This window comes from Cheilinus undulatus, linkage group 12, assembly GCF_018320785.1.
Source record: "Cheilinus undulatus linkage group 12, ASM1832078v1, whole genome shotgun sequence".
Taxonomy (NCBI): Eukaryota; Metazoa; Chordata; class Actinopteri; order Labriformes; family Labridae; genus Cheilinus; species Cheilinus undulatus.
In genome coordinates, this window is record NC_054876.1 from 32,288,495 (window position 1) to 32,305,783 (window position 17,289).

The 17,289-nt window shown below is 39.8% G+C and overlaps 1 protein-coding gene across 1 annotated transcript in view; it reads right to left on the reverse strand.

Moving 5' to 3' along the window:
• The window catches only part of mtus2a (microtubule associated tumor suppressor candidate 2a), a 53,087-nt gene extending 39,011 nt beyond the window's left edge, over positions 1 to 14,076 (reverse strand). The window contains exons 1-3 of the mRNA XM_041801866.1: positions 12,319 to 14,076; positions 6,007 to 6,262; positions 496 to 741 (exon numbers count right to left, since the gene is read on the reverse strand). Coding sequence (XP_041657800.1) covers positions 496 to 741; positions 6,007 to 6,262; positions 12,319 to 14,064 — 2,248 coding nt within the window. The 5' untranslated portion in view covers positions 14,065 to 14,076. The remainder of the gene's footprint in view (positions 1 to 495; positions 742 to 6,006; positions 6,263 to 12,318) is intronic.
• Positions 14,077 to 17,289: the final 3,213 nt, after the last annotated feature.

The window sequence follows — 17,289 nt, forward strand, 5'->3', positions numbered from 1 at the left end:
TATAACAGGGATGTGTTTTGTTTTTTCAGAAGTCCCAGCAAACACTTATCCAGTCTTCCTGTCTTTAAAATTTAGCAGCTTTGCATCACCTCTGTTTACTCAGGAATTTAAAACTTGATTCAAGTGCTTAGAAAGTTAAAAAGTTTTCACCTGCAGCTTGCTTGAGTATGAGACTACAGAGTGCAGAATAAATTGTGCACAAGGTGGAGCTCAGGAAGAAAGAGCAAACTGTAACATAATGAATGTGGGAGGGTTCTGTTTATGCAAACTTTATTCATGAGGGGGATTCATAGAAGGAGGCAATAAAGACTGTATGATGATGATGATGATAATAGTGCACTTGTGATGTGGTGATATATTAAGCGTTGGTGAGATTAACAAACACATAGAAGTGCTCTGTATAAGAGGACAGATGGGAGACTCTCCGGAGAAACCACATGAAAAGTGAGAATATAAGCTCACACATGTCAACAGATCTGTGATGTGTGAACTTACGGTGAGCTGTCCTGCAGGGGTCGCTCTGCGTGCTATCGGCCGAGTGAGCGGAGGAGACGGAAGACACGCTGGAGCTCCTGACGAAGCCGAAGGCTGCCAGGCGTCCGGCAGGGAGGCGGCTGGAGCTGAAGCCTGGAGGGCGCAGGCCCGATTGGCTTGTTTTGGGAAGCAGAGACCTGGAGGCGGCAGACGGGGGCTGAGCTGCTGCTGTGGCTGGAGCAGGAGCGTGATGGGTAAAAACCTCATCTGTAAGGACATTTTAAATAAAAGGACTGTGTTAATTCTTTAATGTCCAGCACTGCAGGAGTTGTTTGGGTTAGTGGGACTACTGTAAACTCACTAACCCTCACATAGCTACAAAATGCAGAAAAATCAACATGATGTGATGAATCATTTATCATTCTGTGTTGACTAAGCTCTCAGTGGGCACCAGGAAGTTTTCGGTGTTATGACTCCAACTGCTACAGCAAGCAAATATAATAACAGTACACACAACAAGCTGCGAACAGCTGCTTCGGCTCTGGCCTTGTTTCAGGGTGGGCCGGCAGCCAGCACTTTCTCTGATGTCAACGCTGGTAGGACGTCTGATGTGACACCTATAATTCAGGATGTACACTACATTATAAATCTCCCAATGCAACACACTGTTGGCTTGTTTTTCAGTTTCTAATATGACAAGTAATTCCTCGTTATCATATGCATTAAAGTGATAGGCAGCTTCAGGTCTGTGATCCAGTATTCTGGACTTTAAAGGAGAAAATCAGGTAAAAATGAAAGGTAGAAGAACCAACAGGGAATTAAAAAAGAGAAACATCTTAACAGAGAAAGAAGGCCAGGAATCAAAGTGAGAAAAGGGGGGATAAAAAAGTAATCATAGCCCCATAGTGGCAGCTATTGTTAGTGTGCAAAAGGGAGAAATCCTCCCTCTTGGTAATCTTCGGTTTCCAACAGCAAAACAGAAGAAATGTGCAGGCATGAGCATCCAAAGCTGCACAAACACTCACACAGTGAGCACTGGGCAAAATCCCCAGGACCCAGACCCATCTTGACTACCCCTGCCTACACTAAAAGGTTTAGATCCTGGGCAGAAGGAGAGAATTATCCCCTGCTGGCTGCAGAGATAAGATAGGCAACCCTCCTTTTCACTCTATTTAGCACAGCTGTGTTTCGGTGCATGCTACAGGGTAAGCACTGCACCAGCACGTAAGAACAAAACTCTGAGAAGGAGAACAGAGAAACAAAAGACTCCTGTGTTACTCCCCTCCAGCTACAACACCGCTGTTCACACCTCTTTCCTCAATATCGGCCTGTGTGCCATGTAGTCTGTTTATTTGATTGGAGCTCAGCTCTCTCGAGTGAGAAGGTCAGAAGAACTCAAGATCATTAAAGATAAATGTCCTCATTTCCATCCTGCACTTCCAACCTATTTCCATTTAGCCCGTCAGAGAGAAAGGGAAGAGAAGTGAGCCTGAAAAACATCCACTTTAGCCAGGATATCATGGACCTCTGCTCCCATTAGATGATAACACAGAAAGAATAAACAGAACATGGAATTATTCACATGACTTTGACTGTCCTTCTCTTTTTCTTGTTCACTCTTTCTGTTCTTTTAGCCTTTTCTTCTGTTTCCCTTGCATTCATCACTTCCCTATGGCACCTGGAATGTGAAATCCATTGTAAATGTATGAAAGCAAGTCTGAAAAGAGCCCTGATATCATCACCATTAGGCCATGACCTTGAATCTCAATTTTTCCTGGTTTAAATTTTTTTCATAAATCACTGCTGACGATTAGGGGGTTTTAAAAACTCCAAACCAACAAAAAGTGTAAAAATAATGTCTGTGCCTAAATCCTGTAACTCCATTGGTTCTCAAACTTGTCAGTAAGATCTGTAGCTCCACCCCAAGTTTACTGTGGAATTAAAAGAAAACAAACTGAAGAGATAATGTTGGACTTTGCCTGGGGAAAATAACACTTTCAAATGATGGCAAACTAGCTTCTACTGGTTGTAAACTCCTATCAAAGTACGCTGTACTGTTTTATTTTATTTTTATCTGCTTCTTTCATTCCGTTTTAGATGGAAGCATTTGCATTTATGGTGTAGCTATTTAGCTTATGACAAAATGGGTCTTCGCCTGCTAGATCAGTCCCTGCTTCATAGAAAGTAATGCTAAAGAAATATATGCCATACATGTTAGGAGAACACAGAATCTTCTGTGTAGACGCTGCTAGATACATCCGATCTGGCCATAGCCTGAGGGACAACCAATCAGTCTCTTCCCAACAAACACTGAATTTTATTTATTTTCATTGACAAATAATGTTATCACCAAGTATAACGCTAAAAACATACAAAGAAAGATTGCACATAGTCTTATTGTTTTATCTAATTAATCAGATTTATTTTTCATTATACATTGATTATTTGTGTGTATTATGTGTAAATATTTAATGCTTTTTTTTTTTTTTTTTTACATGGCTCTGGCAGTAACTGATTTGTTCATGCCAATAAAGCAAACTAAAAATGAAAAAGGCTACTTAGACTATTAAGGCTACAGCTTTAAGGGGGTTACAGTCAGGAGTGGATGTGAGTACTCGTGAGCCAAAACCTTGTATCTCCGTTCTTCTTGATTTTTTTTTTTTTTTTTTCATAAATCAGTGCAACTGGTCCCACTTTACAACTGTCAGTGTATTTTAACACATTTTAAAGCTATAAAAGGTGTCAAAAAGATGCTGACTATGACCAGCCAGTGTTAAATTATTTGGAAAGTATTTTTTTCATTCCCTGAAAAGTGGTGATTTTGGAGATGCAAGGTTTTGGTCTGACAAGAGCACTGTATTACATGCTCTGATTATAGAGCTAAATATTTCCCAAGACAGTCTTGCTGCCCTTCAGACTGCCTCTCTCAGACGCCTGCTCTGCCGACCACTGCTGTCAGACACCAGCACTGTCAGGACGAAAACACATGCATAAACTTTCAACGAGATGCTGCATCTCAAGGGGCTTTCCAGTGAATAAATTTCAAATTTCAAAGACAACTTGGATTAAACTACCGGTAAAGGTTAGGGTAAGGATTAGAGCACCAAAAGTTAAACACCTGGCCTCATAATCTATTACAAAATGTTTAGTATAGCCGGCTAAACAGTCTGCTTACAGAGAAAAGCTTTTCCTCTGTGAGAACACACTAATGCAGCTACTCTAGCTAAAGCTAAAGAAGCTGTGTTTGCTACATCTGCTAAAGCTAATGTAGCTAATGTAGCTGTTTTAGCTGACATAGAAATGTCAACCATGCAGCCTGCTTTAGCTATGTAGCTAAAGCTAATGCAGCCAAAGCAAGCCACCATTTGCATAACAGCTTCCCAAACAGGAAATAAATTGCACCTGTAACTATGTCACTTCCACCCTGACTAGGGATAAGTGTCCTAGTACCCCTACATAGTACCGGTACTATCATATCTGATACCTACTGTACCAAATTACAAGACAGATTTTGGTGCTTCTGTTTGACACCTCACCACCCCAGTGTGATCCTTGTACTCAAAAGGACAGGCATGAAATACATTATGTGCAGAAGTCACACCTGTTTCCTTACTAATAAGTTCTACTGGCATCTAATATCTCAGTCATTCAGTAAATAATTTATTTGTTTTAACCAGGACACCTCACTGTGATGCTAAGCTGATATAATGTGATCTGATGCACATACTGACAAGACTAGACTTGTCTTTTATGATAAATGTCACCAAATTTCCAAAACCTTGTAACTCTGTTTTAGCTTGATTTTGGCAAAATATTAATAACTTATTTGCACATACTGGTAACTGCCTGTGTTGACATGGATAATGCAGACTATGACAATGCAATGTTTTCAGGGTTTCTTTGACTTCCTGAAAAGTAGTGATTTTTAAAGATAAAATGTTATGGCCCAACGGCAACTATCTAAAAATGTGAACTTGAAAATGCATCATAAAACGTTAAAAGATGTATTTCTCCAGGGCCTGCACTTTGCCTCCCCTCAGCTATTGAAAATATTAGCATAAAGAAGTTTACTCTGCCCCTGGGTTTAAAACACAATATTCTAAACAACACATGCAAAATAAAAGCAACAAATAAATCCATAGGCTTTCATCCAAAGAACAAGCATTCTGGCTTGAAATTAATTATCACAAAAGTCAATGGGACAGGCGGTTTAGACAGGCACTGTAATGACCAACTGATTTTAATTAATCACAGCCCAAGGTAAGAAGCAACAACCTGCATGGATTTCCTCCATAAAGCGTTAAATTGCAGGTTATTAAATGTGATCCTCGAGTGCATTGCAATCTCTGCAGAACCCCTCAAGCAAAGCAGGTGGGGGTCTAATGCTCCAAAGAAGGCGGGATGAGGGCTTCAATATGCAGAAGTTACTGTAGTTCAACACAAACGTCCTGTTCTGTAGGTGTTTGAACCTCATTATCATGATAACGCAGAGATTCAAACCTACACAGTAATTATGCGAGCAGTTAAGAGTTCTTTGACTGTTCTACAATAGCTGCACAGTATAATTACAGTGATATGTGAGAGCTTTTTACAATTAACAATGATAAAAAAAGAGGGGAAAATAAAGAGGATATTGGCACATCACTAAGCTCTGATTTCCACAGGAGAGGGATAAAAACAACAACAACAAAAAGGACAAATTTAGCTTAATTACAAGGCTTATATACACACAGTGACACACACAGTGCTGAGTAATGCTACATATGTAGTTGAGTCTGAATTTAACTTATGTTTGTGAAGGACAGCATGCAGCAGGGATGATACCAGTAGAAAGATACTGACATAACGTAAACGTTAATTGCTTTGCACTTCAAAGCCTGTAATACCCTGGAGGCCCATGCAGCACAGAGACAACATACATATGTATTAATAGGGATTGCGTTGAGGAAGCCCGGCACATCAGAACAGTATGCTGATCGCCTCTGTACGTGCAGTTTTGGGTTAAAAGTGAGAGGGCAGATCAAATATGCATAGATGTGATAAATTTCATGGCCTTCCAGCTGTGTGCCGGCTGATGAGCAAATTTCATCCTTCAATATTTCTGTGCTGTAATGTAAATCTGACTCTGGCAGTCAGAGATGGTATCTGAATCATCTGAATAATAAATTTGCTGTACGTGGGGAGAAAGTATGAGCAAGCTTTTATTTATTTATTTTGTTTTGTGGATGGCAGCCTTCTGGCACAGAAAAAGTCCCTTCAGAGTTTTTCTTAAAACCCTCCAATCAGGGTGTAGATCTCAGGATATTCATTTTAATGAGCTGCCTTCATCTCATGCCAATTTGAGGGAGAAACAGTCCCATCACAGCGCAGGAGAAGACAGAAAGGTAGCTCTCTAGTGTGTCGAGTTTTTGGGTTGCTGAAATAAAATCTGACACGTACTGTACTTCAAAAGGTTCCATCTGTATCTCCTGTTTTCATGTGAGGGAATATAAACCTGCTCACGAACATAATGTGAGGAAGATGTTTTCATACCTGTGTTATCTTGGCTTTTCTGACTCGGTGCCGGGATGACAGGTTGAATGGGCTGGCTGACGACAAGGGTTGACTTCTGACCTTGAGCAGGCCCTCTGCCCTTGGCTGATCCTGTGGTCGTCCTGTTGACGGCTCCCAGGCCCAGACGCAGACCCCGGCCAGAGCGCAGGAGACTGCCGCTTCCTCCAGCCTGAGCGGCTGTTCGGGCCAGTAGTGCGTCCTCAGCAGTACCTTTTAAACTGGAAGATCTGCCCACCTAGACATTTAAATAAAGACGATTTAAAAGCAAAATTGAAAAATTTGAAAATTTGACTTTTAAATTATAGAGCACCAGAGGATAAATTACTTTATACTTTAGGGCCTGAGACCAAAAAAAAAAACTGTCCTTGATGGGTGACCTCACCCTAAATCTTTGTATTTAGCAAATTAAATGTGGAGTACCACTTAAAAGTGTTGATTACAGCAGGATTTGTCTGCCTTCCTTCAGGAAAACACAGTAATTCTGTCTTTTAGAACTTCCTCTATAAATATATTATGTATCCAGGGACCTTGAGTGATATGAAATAGCCAGAGATGGCATCTGAATCGTCTGAGATGCCAATTGATGTCGACTGACTGTCTGGCTGAAAAGATTTTTGATGAAATCCTGGCTGAGAAGACAGTACAGTTATGTTTATGTCTGAGCGCTTTTAAAAATATTTAACATCCAGTTGGTGACACTACCCAGTGCGTTAGTCAGTGCTGGTGTTCTGTCAGAGACAGTTGACCTGGAATTGTGAATATCCAACATGTTTGAAAATGAGAGGTCAGATAGGCATCAACTCAGTCAGGAGCAGCAAAATATTTATTATGACACCACACACTTGAGGATTATTTGGATCAATAAACTGTTGCGACAAGCCACAAATTGACTCAAACCCCTCTGATTGTTGGAGAGGGAATATAGTGCCTATAAATAGGCATTTAGTGGGACAAACTCAGTAAAAATACATCATAATATTTCATAATATTGTACCTTTAATGTCAATGGCAGTACCTATTAAAGTATTTACTCCTTTTGATGTTTTACCCCTTTATTAATTTTATAAATCAGTCATGGTCAATGGTAAAACAACTCTTTAATGTCAAAGTGAAAACAGATTTTCTACAAAGTGAATTCAAATAAATAAAAATATATAATGTAAGATATATGACTGCATGAAAATTCGCCTCCCTGGAAAAGTGACTGACCTAATTCTAAAGAGGTCCAGCCAACTGGTGCTAGTAGTCTCACGGTAAGTGAGATAGAGATCAACTGAGTGTGTCTCTAGTGACTGTAGTATGAGGACACTTGTGTCTGGAAGGTCCAGCCACTAGTCAATCAGTATCCCTGGCTACCATTACACCATGAAGACAAAAGAACACTCCAAGCAACTCAGAGAAACGGTTATTGAAAAGTTTAAGTAGGGGATGGATACAAAAAAAAATCTTACTGAACATTCCCCAGATTTCAGTCAAATCCATCATCAAGAAATTGAAGCAATATGGCACATGTGTAAATCTGCCCTGATCAGGCCGTCCTCACAAACTGAAAGAATGTGCAAGAAAAAGACTAGTGAGAGAGGCCACCAAGACACCTATGACTACTCAGAAGGAGTTACAAGCTTCAGCAGCTGAGATGGGAGAGACTATGTATACAACAACAGCTGCCAGGGTTCTTCACCAGTCAAAACTTTATGGGACAGTGGCAAAGAGAAAGCCACTGCTGAAGAAAACTCATACTAAATATTGACTAGAGTTCACTAAAAGGCATGTGGGAGACTCCATGACCAAGTGGTCTGATGAGTCCAAAATGGTGCTTTTTTGCTGTCAGACATTGCACTAACAAACAATTCCCACTGTGAACATTAGTGGCAGCATCATGCTGTGGGGATGCTTCAGATGCAACAGTCAGACCTGGAAGGCTTGTCAAGGTAGACCGTTATGTCAGCAAGAGATCTACGGCTTGGGAGAAGATTTAGATTCAACCAAGACAATGACCAGAAGCATACAGCGAAAACTACACAGAAATTGTTTAAAGACAACAAGGTGAATGTGCTGGAGTGGCCGAGTCAAAGACAAGACCTCAATCTAAAAATTAATTTGTGGCTGGACTTGAAAAGGGTTGTTCATGGCCAATCCCCATGCAACCTGACAGAGCTTTAGCAGTTTTGCAAAGAAGAATGGAGTAAAATTGCAGTGTCCAGATGTTCAAGCCTGCGTGAGACTTTTCCATACAGACTCAAGTCAGCATCTACTATATACTGATTTGAATAGGATGAATATTTATGATTATTACATGGTTTTATTTAATTGGCATTACTGTTTAGAAATATTTTTTCACTTTGACATTAAAGAGATTTTTTTGTGTTTTTTTATTCAAAAAGCCGAAATATATTGACTATGTTTGATTTATAAAATCAATTAAAGGGTTAAACATCCAAGGGGGTGATTTTTTTGATAGGCGCTATAGTGTGCAGTCAACCTTGTGATTTCCAATATCAATTTTATTTTACGATTTTCTGCTGATATTTAATCTTATGCTAATACAACAGCAAAGTCTTACTGCTGAGAGGTTTAAACCTTTTTATATTCTACCTGGGTTGGATTCTTTGCAATAGATAGTTATTGGAACTACCAGTTACATGAGTGCTAATCTGATAATGCAATGAGTAAGCATAAAAACAGTCTGATGTATTATCAAACACATCAAATATGACATTATCAGCTCTGTAATAAATTAACATAATCCTATAGGGAGCTGAAAAAAAGAAAAATGAACTACCATCAACATAATTCAAGAGCAATACTCTTCCCTCTTCAGAAAATAATGCACATGTAGTGACATACAGAGCATAGAGAATCATACTGTCCCTGTGGGCTTTGTACTTCAGGATGCATTAACTATTTATTCCCACATGCTGCTGGATGACGCTGTATGAATATGAATGCTGAATGAAGCTGTTTAATCAGAATCAATAAGGGATGATTTTAAAGTGATAATGAGCAGCTCGGATGAGAGTGGGAATAAAATGCAGCAGATCTGTGATCAATTATACATGGCGTACAGTTAAGATGGAAATTATGGGCAGCAGTCGGCAAAACTGATATGCATCGTCAACAAATGTAACAGATTATGTTTGTCTGAGTGCTTGCTGTATATACTGTATATCATTTGGTAATTATCCTCAACTAACGACATGCACCTTCATAAAAACACTGAATGGCTTTCTTTACTGTTCACGTTGATGCACTATGATGTGAGATTGAAGAGGCTGGGGCTGACGAGGTAGCACAGATCTTCTGACAGCATTGTTAGTTTGGTTTCCATTTCCTCCATACCACATGTTAATGAGTCCTTTGCTTTCACACTGAACCTTTAACTGCTGCAAGGTCAGACTAGGATTCGGTTTAGTAGCTCACCAAAGGGGGAAGGAAAGTTTGGTCAAACTGAGGGCCCATAACTGACAAAGGCCTTAAAAAAACTGGAACGTGAATTATTTCTATTATTCAAAAGATTTGCCTTCTCTTTTGCATGGGGCCATAATATCCCTTACTGTACTTGCCATCAGTTTGTGAGTATCTACATAAATGAACAGAAGCATGGCAAAAACCACTTCAAGCACTGGGAATACTAGCACTTTATAGATGTTGTCATTTGGATTCTGTTAAATCTCAGTATTGTGGAAGATCCCTCAAGGATTTTGCACAATTTGAAGTCTCGGTGCAAAGACCATACATTATCTCTCTACACAAATTCTGCTGCTCAGCATGGCAGCTACAAGCTACAGACAAGATTTCTGAGCTAGAAATGTTCCAGTTTCTTTTTTTGGCTCAGGGGTGCCATCTACAAGCGTTTCTGCGGATGTATCTCTACACTGAGGGGTGAGCTGTTAGTTTACTAAATGATTAAAGACAGCCTGTCAGCTCCAGAATTAATGGTTGATCACACTAGCTATTAGTATATTTTACTAATTCAGGTCTGCAATCTCAGTCAAATGCTCAGTCAAATATAACACAATCTCCTGCCACTGGTACCTCAGCTATGGGTTGCACCAGCTGTATGCATGTTTAAACCTATAGCCTAGTTTGAATGCAGGTTCTTACTTACAGATTTTACACTCTAATAACATTTAAAGTGCTGCACCAGCTGAGATCGTTTCAATGTAGGCTTCAGTTATAACAGAAACATAACACTTACCTCCAACTAGGTGTAAAGTCTTCATATACTATGGCTGTCATGGTCAGGAGCTGTATATTTTACCAGCCATTTGTCAGCAGTGTTATCTATGATCAATTACAGTGTTTTTTTCATGAGAGGAGATCATTTCAACCAACCACTTTTAAAATATCTAATTAGCGATTTTACCACTTGATGTCAGTGTTTTTATTTCATACTGGTTCCAAGTTTAGGCTGTAGCCTTTGTTAGTCACCCATGCAAAATAATTTGTAAATTTTTCATACACTTTTGGTGCTGTTTTAGGATTAATGGCGGTTTGCATAAGTTATATCTGGCTGTTAACCCGTTTAGAGACACAAGACACATTATAATAAATTCAATGAAAACCTTATCTACGACAATATTTCAGTTAGTTTGGATGTAAAGATCTACTAGTTAAGATCAACCATACGTTTCTGTGATGCAGCCAAACAAGTTAAGAGTTAAGTGTTGACTTTACAACATAACTTAAGACAGAACTTGGGCATAGCTAGTGCCACAAGCCATAAATATTTGGGTGCCAACGTAAGGAACTGCATTTTTTAAAAGATGGATTAAAAACCATTAAACTACCTGCAGCCATTGAGTAGGGAATAATGTCTGTTATTTGCCTTTAAGCAGCTGTGACTATGTGTTGTGGAATAACTGAGATAAAACAGGAATAATAATGCATATCATTAATTAATTAGAGAAGTCTGCAGACCAGGAAAGCAGCAGATATTTCATTTAAGGACATATGACCATGCTGAATGGGCTAAGCTAAGCTAAATGTTTAGCCCTTCAAATCTTCGTTTATTCGTTACATAACCCATTTTTTAAATCTAATCATCATTACTAACATTTCACTGAAATTTTCAAATGGGCATCTTTGGTCACCAAGAAGGCAATATTAATTTTATTGTCAATGCTGAAGGAAAAAATGGTTACAGATTGTTCGTTATTCTCAATTTAATCCTATTATTACTAATAATTTAAAGATTTTATTATTTAATACAGATTTTTTACAAGCTAATTCATAAAAAATACATAATGAAACACTTGCAGTCAATTAAAATCTATCAAAAAAAGAAAAGAAAGAACTCAATCAAAAACCTTAATCGTGAAATAGAAAAAAATGAAAAAAATTGAGAAAATTAAACAAATAAAATTTAAGTAAAATAAAAAATGTGGAAAGAAAAAAACATAACAATAAATAAAAAAATAAAGTCAAGCAATTAAAATAAAAAGTTATAAAATAGAATTTATAAAGTCAAAAGAAATTTTAAACAGGGTTTAGAATAAAAAAAAGACAAAAAAAATTGACAACATATCAGTAGCGAAAGACTATAAGAGAAATATTTCTGTTTTCATGTTTTCATTGCAGATTTTTTCCTGTTTTCTTAAAGTGTATAATTTATTGGTATTTGAAATAGACTTGGGGAGCTGCACTGAGAGAGGTGGAGGGCTGCATGTGGCCCTTGGGCCGCTAGTTATATCTGACACGACCAAACAATCTTACAGCTCTTTATCGCCTGATAAACCCTAACATTTTATATCAATCTGATGCATCTGACTGAAAAGTACACCAAGCTGATAAATATGACTCATTGTAGTCATACAAGAGAGGGGAGTAGTTGTGCGGAACATCTGACATCTACAGAGATTCCCATAGAAATGAATGGGAATCCTATTTACTTACCTCCGTAAGCATTTGTATGTTGAAACAAGGCATACAGATGTGATCCTCTACTTTGCTGAATGTTTTCTTAACATGAGGCGAATTGGAAAGATGCAGTTTAAATATTTATTGAATCAGATTTAATATCTGAAGAGCAAACCTAAGCTAATCTTCGCACATAAGGTCTACTTAAGTTGTTGTCAGTCTTTGCCTTTTAATTTGGTAGGTGGACTGGAAATACTGAGATGTGTTTTAAAAACAACTATCAGTCAACAAGTCAAGCCTATCTGGAAACAAAGAAAGCATTATTCCAAAATTGGCTGAATTTAAGGATGATAGCTGATGCGATTGGAGAAAGCACAAGCATTAAATCAAAGGTTAAACTAGACATAAACTAAGACTGTACGTATTTCTTACCTCTGATGGTGCCCCGTAGAAATTGTCTGCTTTGCTGCCCAGTTTGGGTGGTGCAGTGTGGCTGTGCGTGTGTCCCGGGGCCCTGATGCTCCTGCTTAGCACTCCTGATGGAAAGATGTTTGTGTGCATCTCTTGGCGATACTTGTCATACAGCAGGTTGGAGGCACTGAGAACGGGGGCTCCTCTGGTGTCTGCGTCAGGCTTGGAGGGATCTTTCGGGGTGTCTTTGAAGGAAGTGGGCATCTGGTTGTGTGTGTATGCTGAGAGCCTGGATGGTAGAGAGGATACCTGATAAGGCCCGTCAGCAGCCTGGGGCTTAAACTGAGGATTCTTACGGACGTAGGTGATGATTTTGGGCCGAACCCCTTTCGGTTTGAGTTTAGGTGATGGGGAGCTGTCTTTGGGGCTTGAGCTCTGCTGGTTGTTTAGAGGCGCTTTGGGGATTCCACTTGTGCTTATGTTGGTTTTGACTGGTGCTCTCATGCAGCTGTTGCCATAGCCCTGAGCTGATGTTGTTACAGCAGGGTTGCATCCTGGGATGTGTCGAACGACTCCAGGGACATTCCTGGAAACGAGGTACATGGAGGGTTGCCTGCGTGGTGAACCCTGGGGTGTCCTGAGCGGGGAGTGGGGAGGGGTAGATGACCTTGAATCAACCCCTGTCCTGTTGGGACTGGAGCAGTTTCTTCTGTATGTAAGCTGAGTCTGGGGTCTCTTGTCTAGAGTGGAGGGATTGGAAGGACTTGAGTTCCGCCATGCAGTTGCAGCTGGCTGTTTCTCTATGGGACGAGCCTCCCTCTGGACTGCTGGATTTGGTTGTCTAGGCTGCGAGACTCCAGATGTATTGTAGAGGGATGAGAAATCTGATGGTTCTCGTAAAGAGGATTTTGTAAACTTTCTGTTCGATCCACTACTGTGTGAATCTTGAGTAGGTTTTTGGACAGAAGACAGTCCTGTTTCGGCCTGTTGATCATCTTGTCTTGCTCTTCCCGTCTCTGTCTGGCACAGAGGTCTGACAAGCTGCTGCCGTCGTGGTGGCATGACCCTCTCCTCAAAACCAGCCCTCCTTCTTTGTCCCAAACCTACATCAGAAGAGGATTCATTTCTTTGCAGACTTTGCTCCTCGTGTCTTCGATCGTGACTGTAGAACTGAGGAATGCGAGGCTTCTCCTGAGGATGCATCGGAGGGGAGGTCTGGTTGGCATCTGCAGGGGCTGCCCTTCTTCTCGTCTGGGCTGAGGTAGTGTTGTTTGTGTTGGGATAAAGGTTGGTCTTCGATATGAGAGAAAGGGCTTCTCCGCTAGTATCTAGCACACTCGACAGACTCCCGCTGAGGGCAACAGCTGACAGACTGGAGACGAAGACATTTGTCTCTGACTTTGACTCCTTCAGACCTCCCTTTCGTCTCTCCCTGTCTCCTGCTCTCCCTGACCTGGTGTCTTGTCTCTCTATTGAGCCTGTCACACAAATGTCTAGCTCTTCAGTGCTGTGACAGGCAACCCTTTTCTGCATCTCTTTGCCCCTCTGTATTCTGCCCTCCACTTTGTTGCTGTCGTTGTCATTTCTCCTCACTCCGATTGAAGCAGAGCTGGCAGTTGAGCTGGAGGATATTGACATGGGTCCCTCATCTTTTCCATCTCTCAAGCTTCCTCCATCATCATCGTCTTCGTCCTGATCCCTATTTTCTAAGAATGCGTGTATCTCCTGACACTCCAAGACCTCAAACTCTCTCAGCTGAGGCTCCATACATTGTTGCTCAGAGCCCCAGATGACCAGTTTGTCCGGGGAGTCAGTCTGAGAAACCAGAGGAGGGATGGAGCTTGTACTGTACGCTGTGTCCTCCATCAGTCCTTCCCCTTCCTGATCACCAGCTGAGGACAATCGATTGGCATTATTATCCCCATCAGGGAACTGAATTTGGGTTTTGTTGCCAATCTTCTCTCCTCTTTCAACATTGACCCTTATGCCCTGGAAGCCAGTTGGGAAGCTCATATCGAATCAATTCTATCAAAAGGCTCAAAGACACCTGCAGGGTTCTGAGGCCATCTATGGACTTATAAATGTTTCCTCTCTCCACGTCTCTCCTCTTCAGGGTCTGTGTTATAATGGTCCTTCAACTGATTATTCCAAGGACGAAATGTCATCTCATAAAATCTTTTTCACTTCAGCTCCCCACTTATGTTACATTAACTGTGAGTTAACAAAGCTGTCTTTGATGGTTCTTCAGGGAGGCAGAGGTCAGTGCAATCTGAAAGAAAAGATAGGAGAGGAGTCAGTAAAAAGGGAGACAAGTATGTCTGAAATAAAGCCCCTTGTCCTTTTGTTTCTGTTGCTCCCATTGAGACACTTTAAGTGTTTCCTATTTAGTCTGATCTAGGTCACAGCAGCTGTGGAGATCAGCTTTGTGTTTATTTGTGACCACTGCCCACGGGTAGCTACTTAAAACTGAACAGAATTGAATTCCAAATGGGATAAAAAGAAACTAGATGTATATCAGGATGTGATAATCTGGTTTAAGACTGTCATTATACCATTTTTTAACTTAGGTACAATACAAGCAAAAATTAGGCAATAGTAGTCTTTACATGGTGTTATCATGGAAAGACTAGACACCCAGTATTGGGTAATAATTTAGATTTCTTATTACCAAAAATGCAGGCCAACTCCTGAACCTTGTCTAAATTGTACAAATACCCCAACCATGCATTGTGCAACTTATACAGCGCTCTCTCTTACACTCACAGTAGTTTTATAGTAAATATAACTGAATATAAAATATATGTTTTTGACGTTTTTTTCTTTACATGTTTTATGCACATGATTATGTAAATTAAGTCTCATATGAACATTTCATGTTGTTCTTTTCTCCAGTTTGTGCTCTCTTGTCTATAAATTCTTGTTTGAATGAAAGCTGACTATTGTTTCCAAAGGGCCCATACTGTTAAAAAAAATACTATTTGAGTAAGAGTACCAAAATAACATGTTAGTGAAAATGTAAATATTCACAAAGGTTTTCCTCATTAAGAAGAATTTGGTACGTGAACACAACCTCACGATCAAAAGAGGACAAAGCTGGATCCCTAAAGAAGAAAGACTGTGCACCCGCTGCAGCCAACAGGAAGTGAAAACAGAGCTGCACTTTACACAAGAAATAACAACTTTCTATATGATGATAGAGTGGTGCAGGAAGGAGTCCTACAACGCAGAAGTGAGTTAGCATTTTAGCACTTCCAGTTCCCTCGTCTGAAAGTCTATGGAATTTTTGAATGAGTTTTTGGTTAAATGCCTGATATAAGGTCTGTGGTGAACACAAGCTCAAGAGAGTTTAACATTTTATCCTACAACATAAAATATATCTGAAACTTACCCCACCTTTGAATTGTGTATCATTTCACATCTAAATAGAGGCAGTTGCTAAAAGACAGCTAACAAGGATGACAGCGTTTGTTGGGAAGACTATACATCATCATCTGAAGGGCAGCGACTGAGCCTACCGTTCAGATGTATCCCCAGGTGATGACGTTAAATTCAGTTATTGTTGTTCAATGTAGCATGATGTTAGCTTTTTACTTTCTGCAGTTAGATTAAAGAAGCAGATATGATGCTTATATTATCAATTTATGAAGATTATCTTATGAACAAAACGAGCAAATTTCATAAACTTTTATTGGACACAGATCTTATTTTCAGCAATACTCCAAAAACCCATTGAAAAATCCCAAAGGCTCGATGCCGAGGGAACCCATGCAACGCTTACTTCTGGGTTTGCCTACAAAATTACTACTATTAGTATTACCATAAATTTGTTTACATTGCTTTGGAAATAAAATTGATGATTTTCATGCCAATGAAACCTGTTGAACTATATCGAACTAGAGAAGGATGTCCAACACATCTGCCAAGATACACCTGAGCAAACAATAATGAGCATGCAGGATGATAAATGGAGGCATTCATAATAATAGGTTATTATAGTTTGTCATGTGATATTGTAACACGTTACAGAAAGTATTAAAGGATTGAACATTTTGACAGTCTTAATCTGTGTTTCTTATCCATGCATTTTGTTCCATGCATCCTAAACAAACATCTATTCTAAAACAAATGCGATCTTTACTTTAATACTAGGGTTAAATGTGATTTGACCAGTGGATAAGTCAACTCAGGGGAAACTAATGCACACATTGTAATCCAAGAGAGTAATACAACATCGATAATTGGAATGTAATTATAAAATTATCATGGATGTTGAGGTCAGGGAGATAGCCGGTACATGTGGAGAGAAGCTGAGGATAGCTGAGGCTACAGTCTGCTTCTGTATAAGTGGAGAAACAACCCCTGGGACATCTGAAGACAGGCGAGAAGGAAGAGATGGAAGGATGTGAAGTGTTTGGTAATGAGGGTTTTTGCTCAAGAGACACTGGAGAAAAGACAGCAGAATGAGGATAAGGGAAAACATCTGCGGTGTAAGACTGTTCAGTGTTGGCGTTACAGGATAAACAGCATAAGTAAACAGCATCTCCATCCATTTAATATTGCTGGGTTAAAATGATCTGACATGGGTCAATCAAACAATGACCTACTAGAACAATTTTATATAGAAAATAAGTGTTTAAACCTGGTGGTAGTGGTATGGGTATTGTATCTAACATTAACCATAGGAAGAAAACCACCAAACAGTGGTCAGTTAACCTCACAGGAACAAAAAATACTACCAATTATGTTTTTACAGTGTTAATAAGCTCATGTGTAGGCATGTTCCCAACATGAAAACTGTAAATTATGTGTGGGTGTTGTAATAAGCAAGGAGTAAAAACAGCAGCTCTGGATTGATAAATCCATACTGTAGGTCTTATCACTACAGGGAGTTAATGCTCTTCTCTCTCTACACGTCTTCTCCAACATGCCATATGGCTGATTGAACCAATGCCACAGTTTGATCACACACAGCAACCCCACATCCTGCCATAT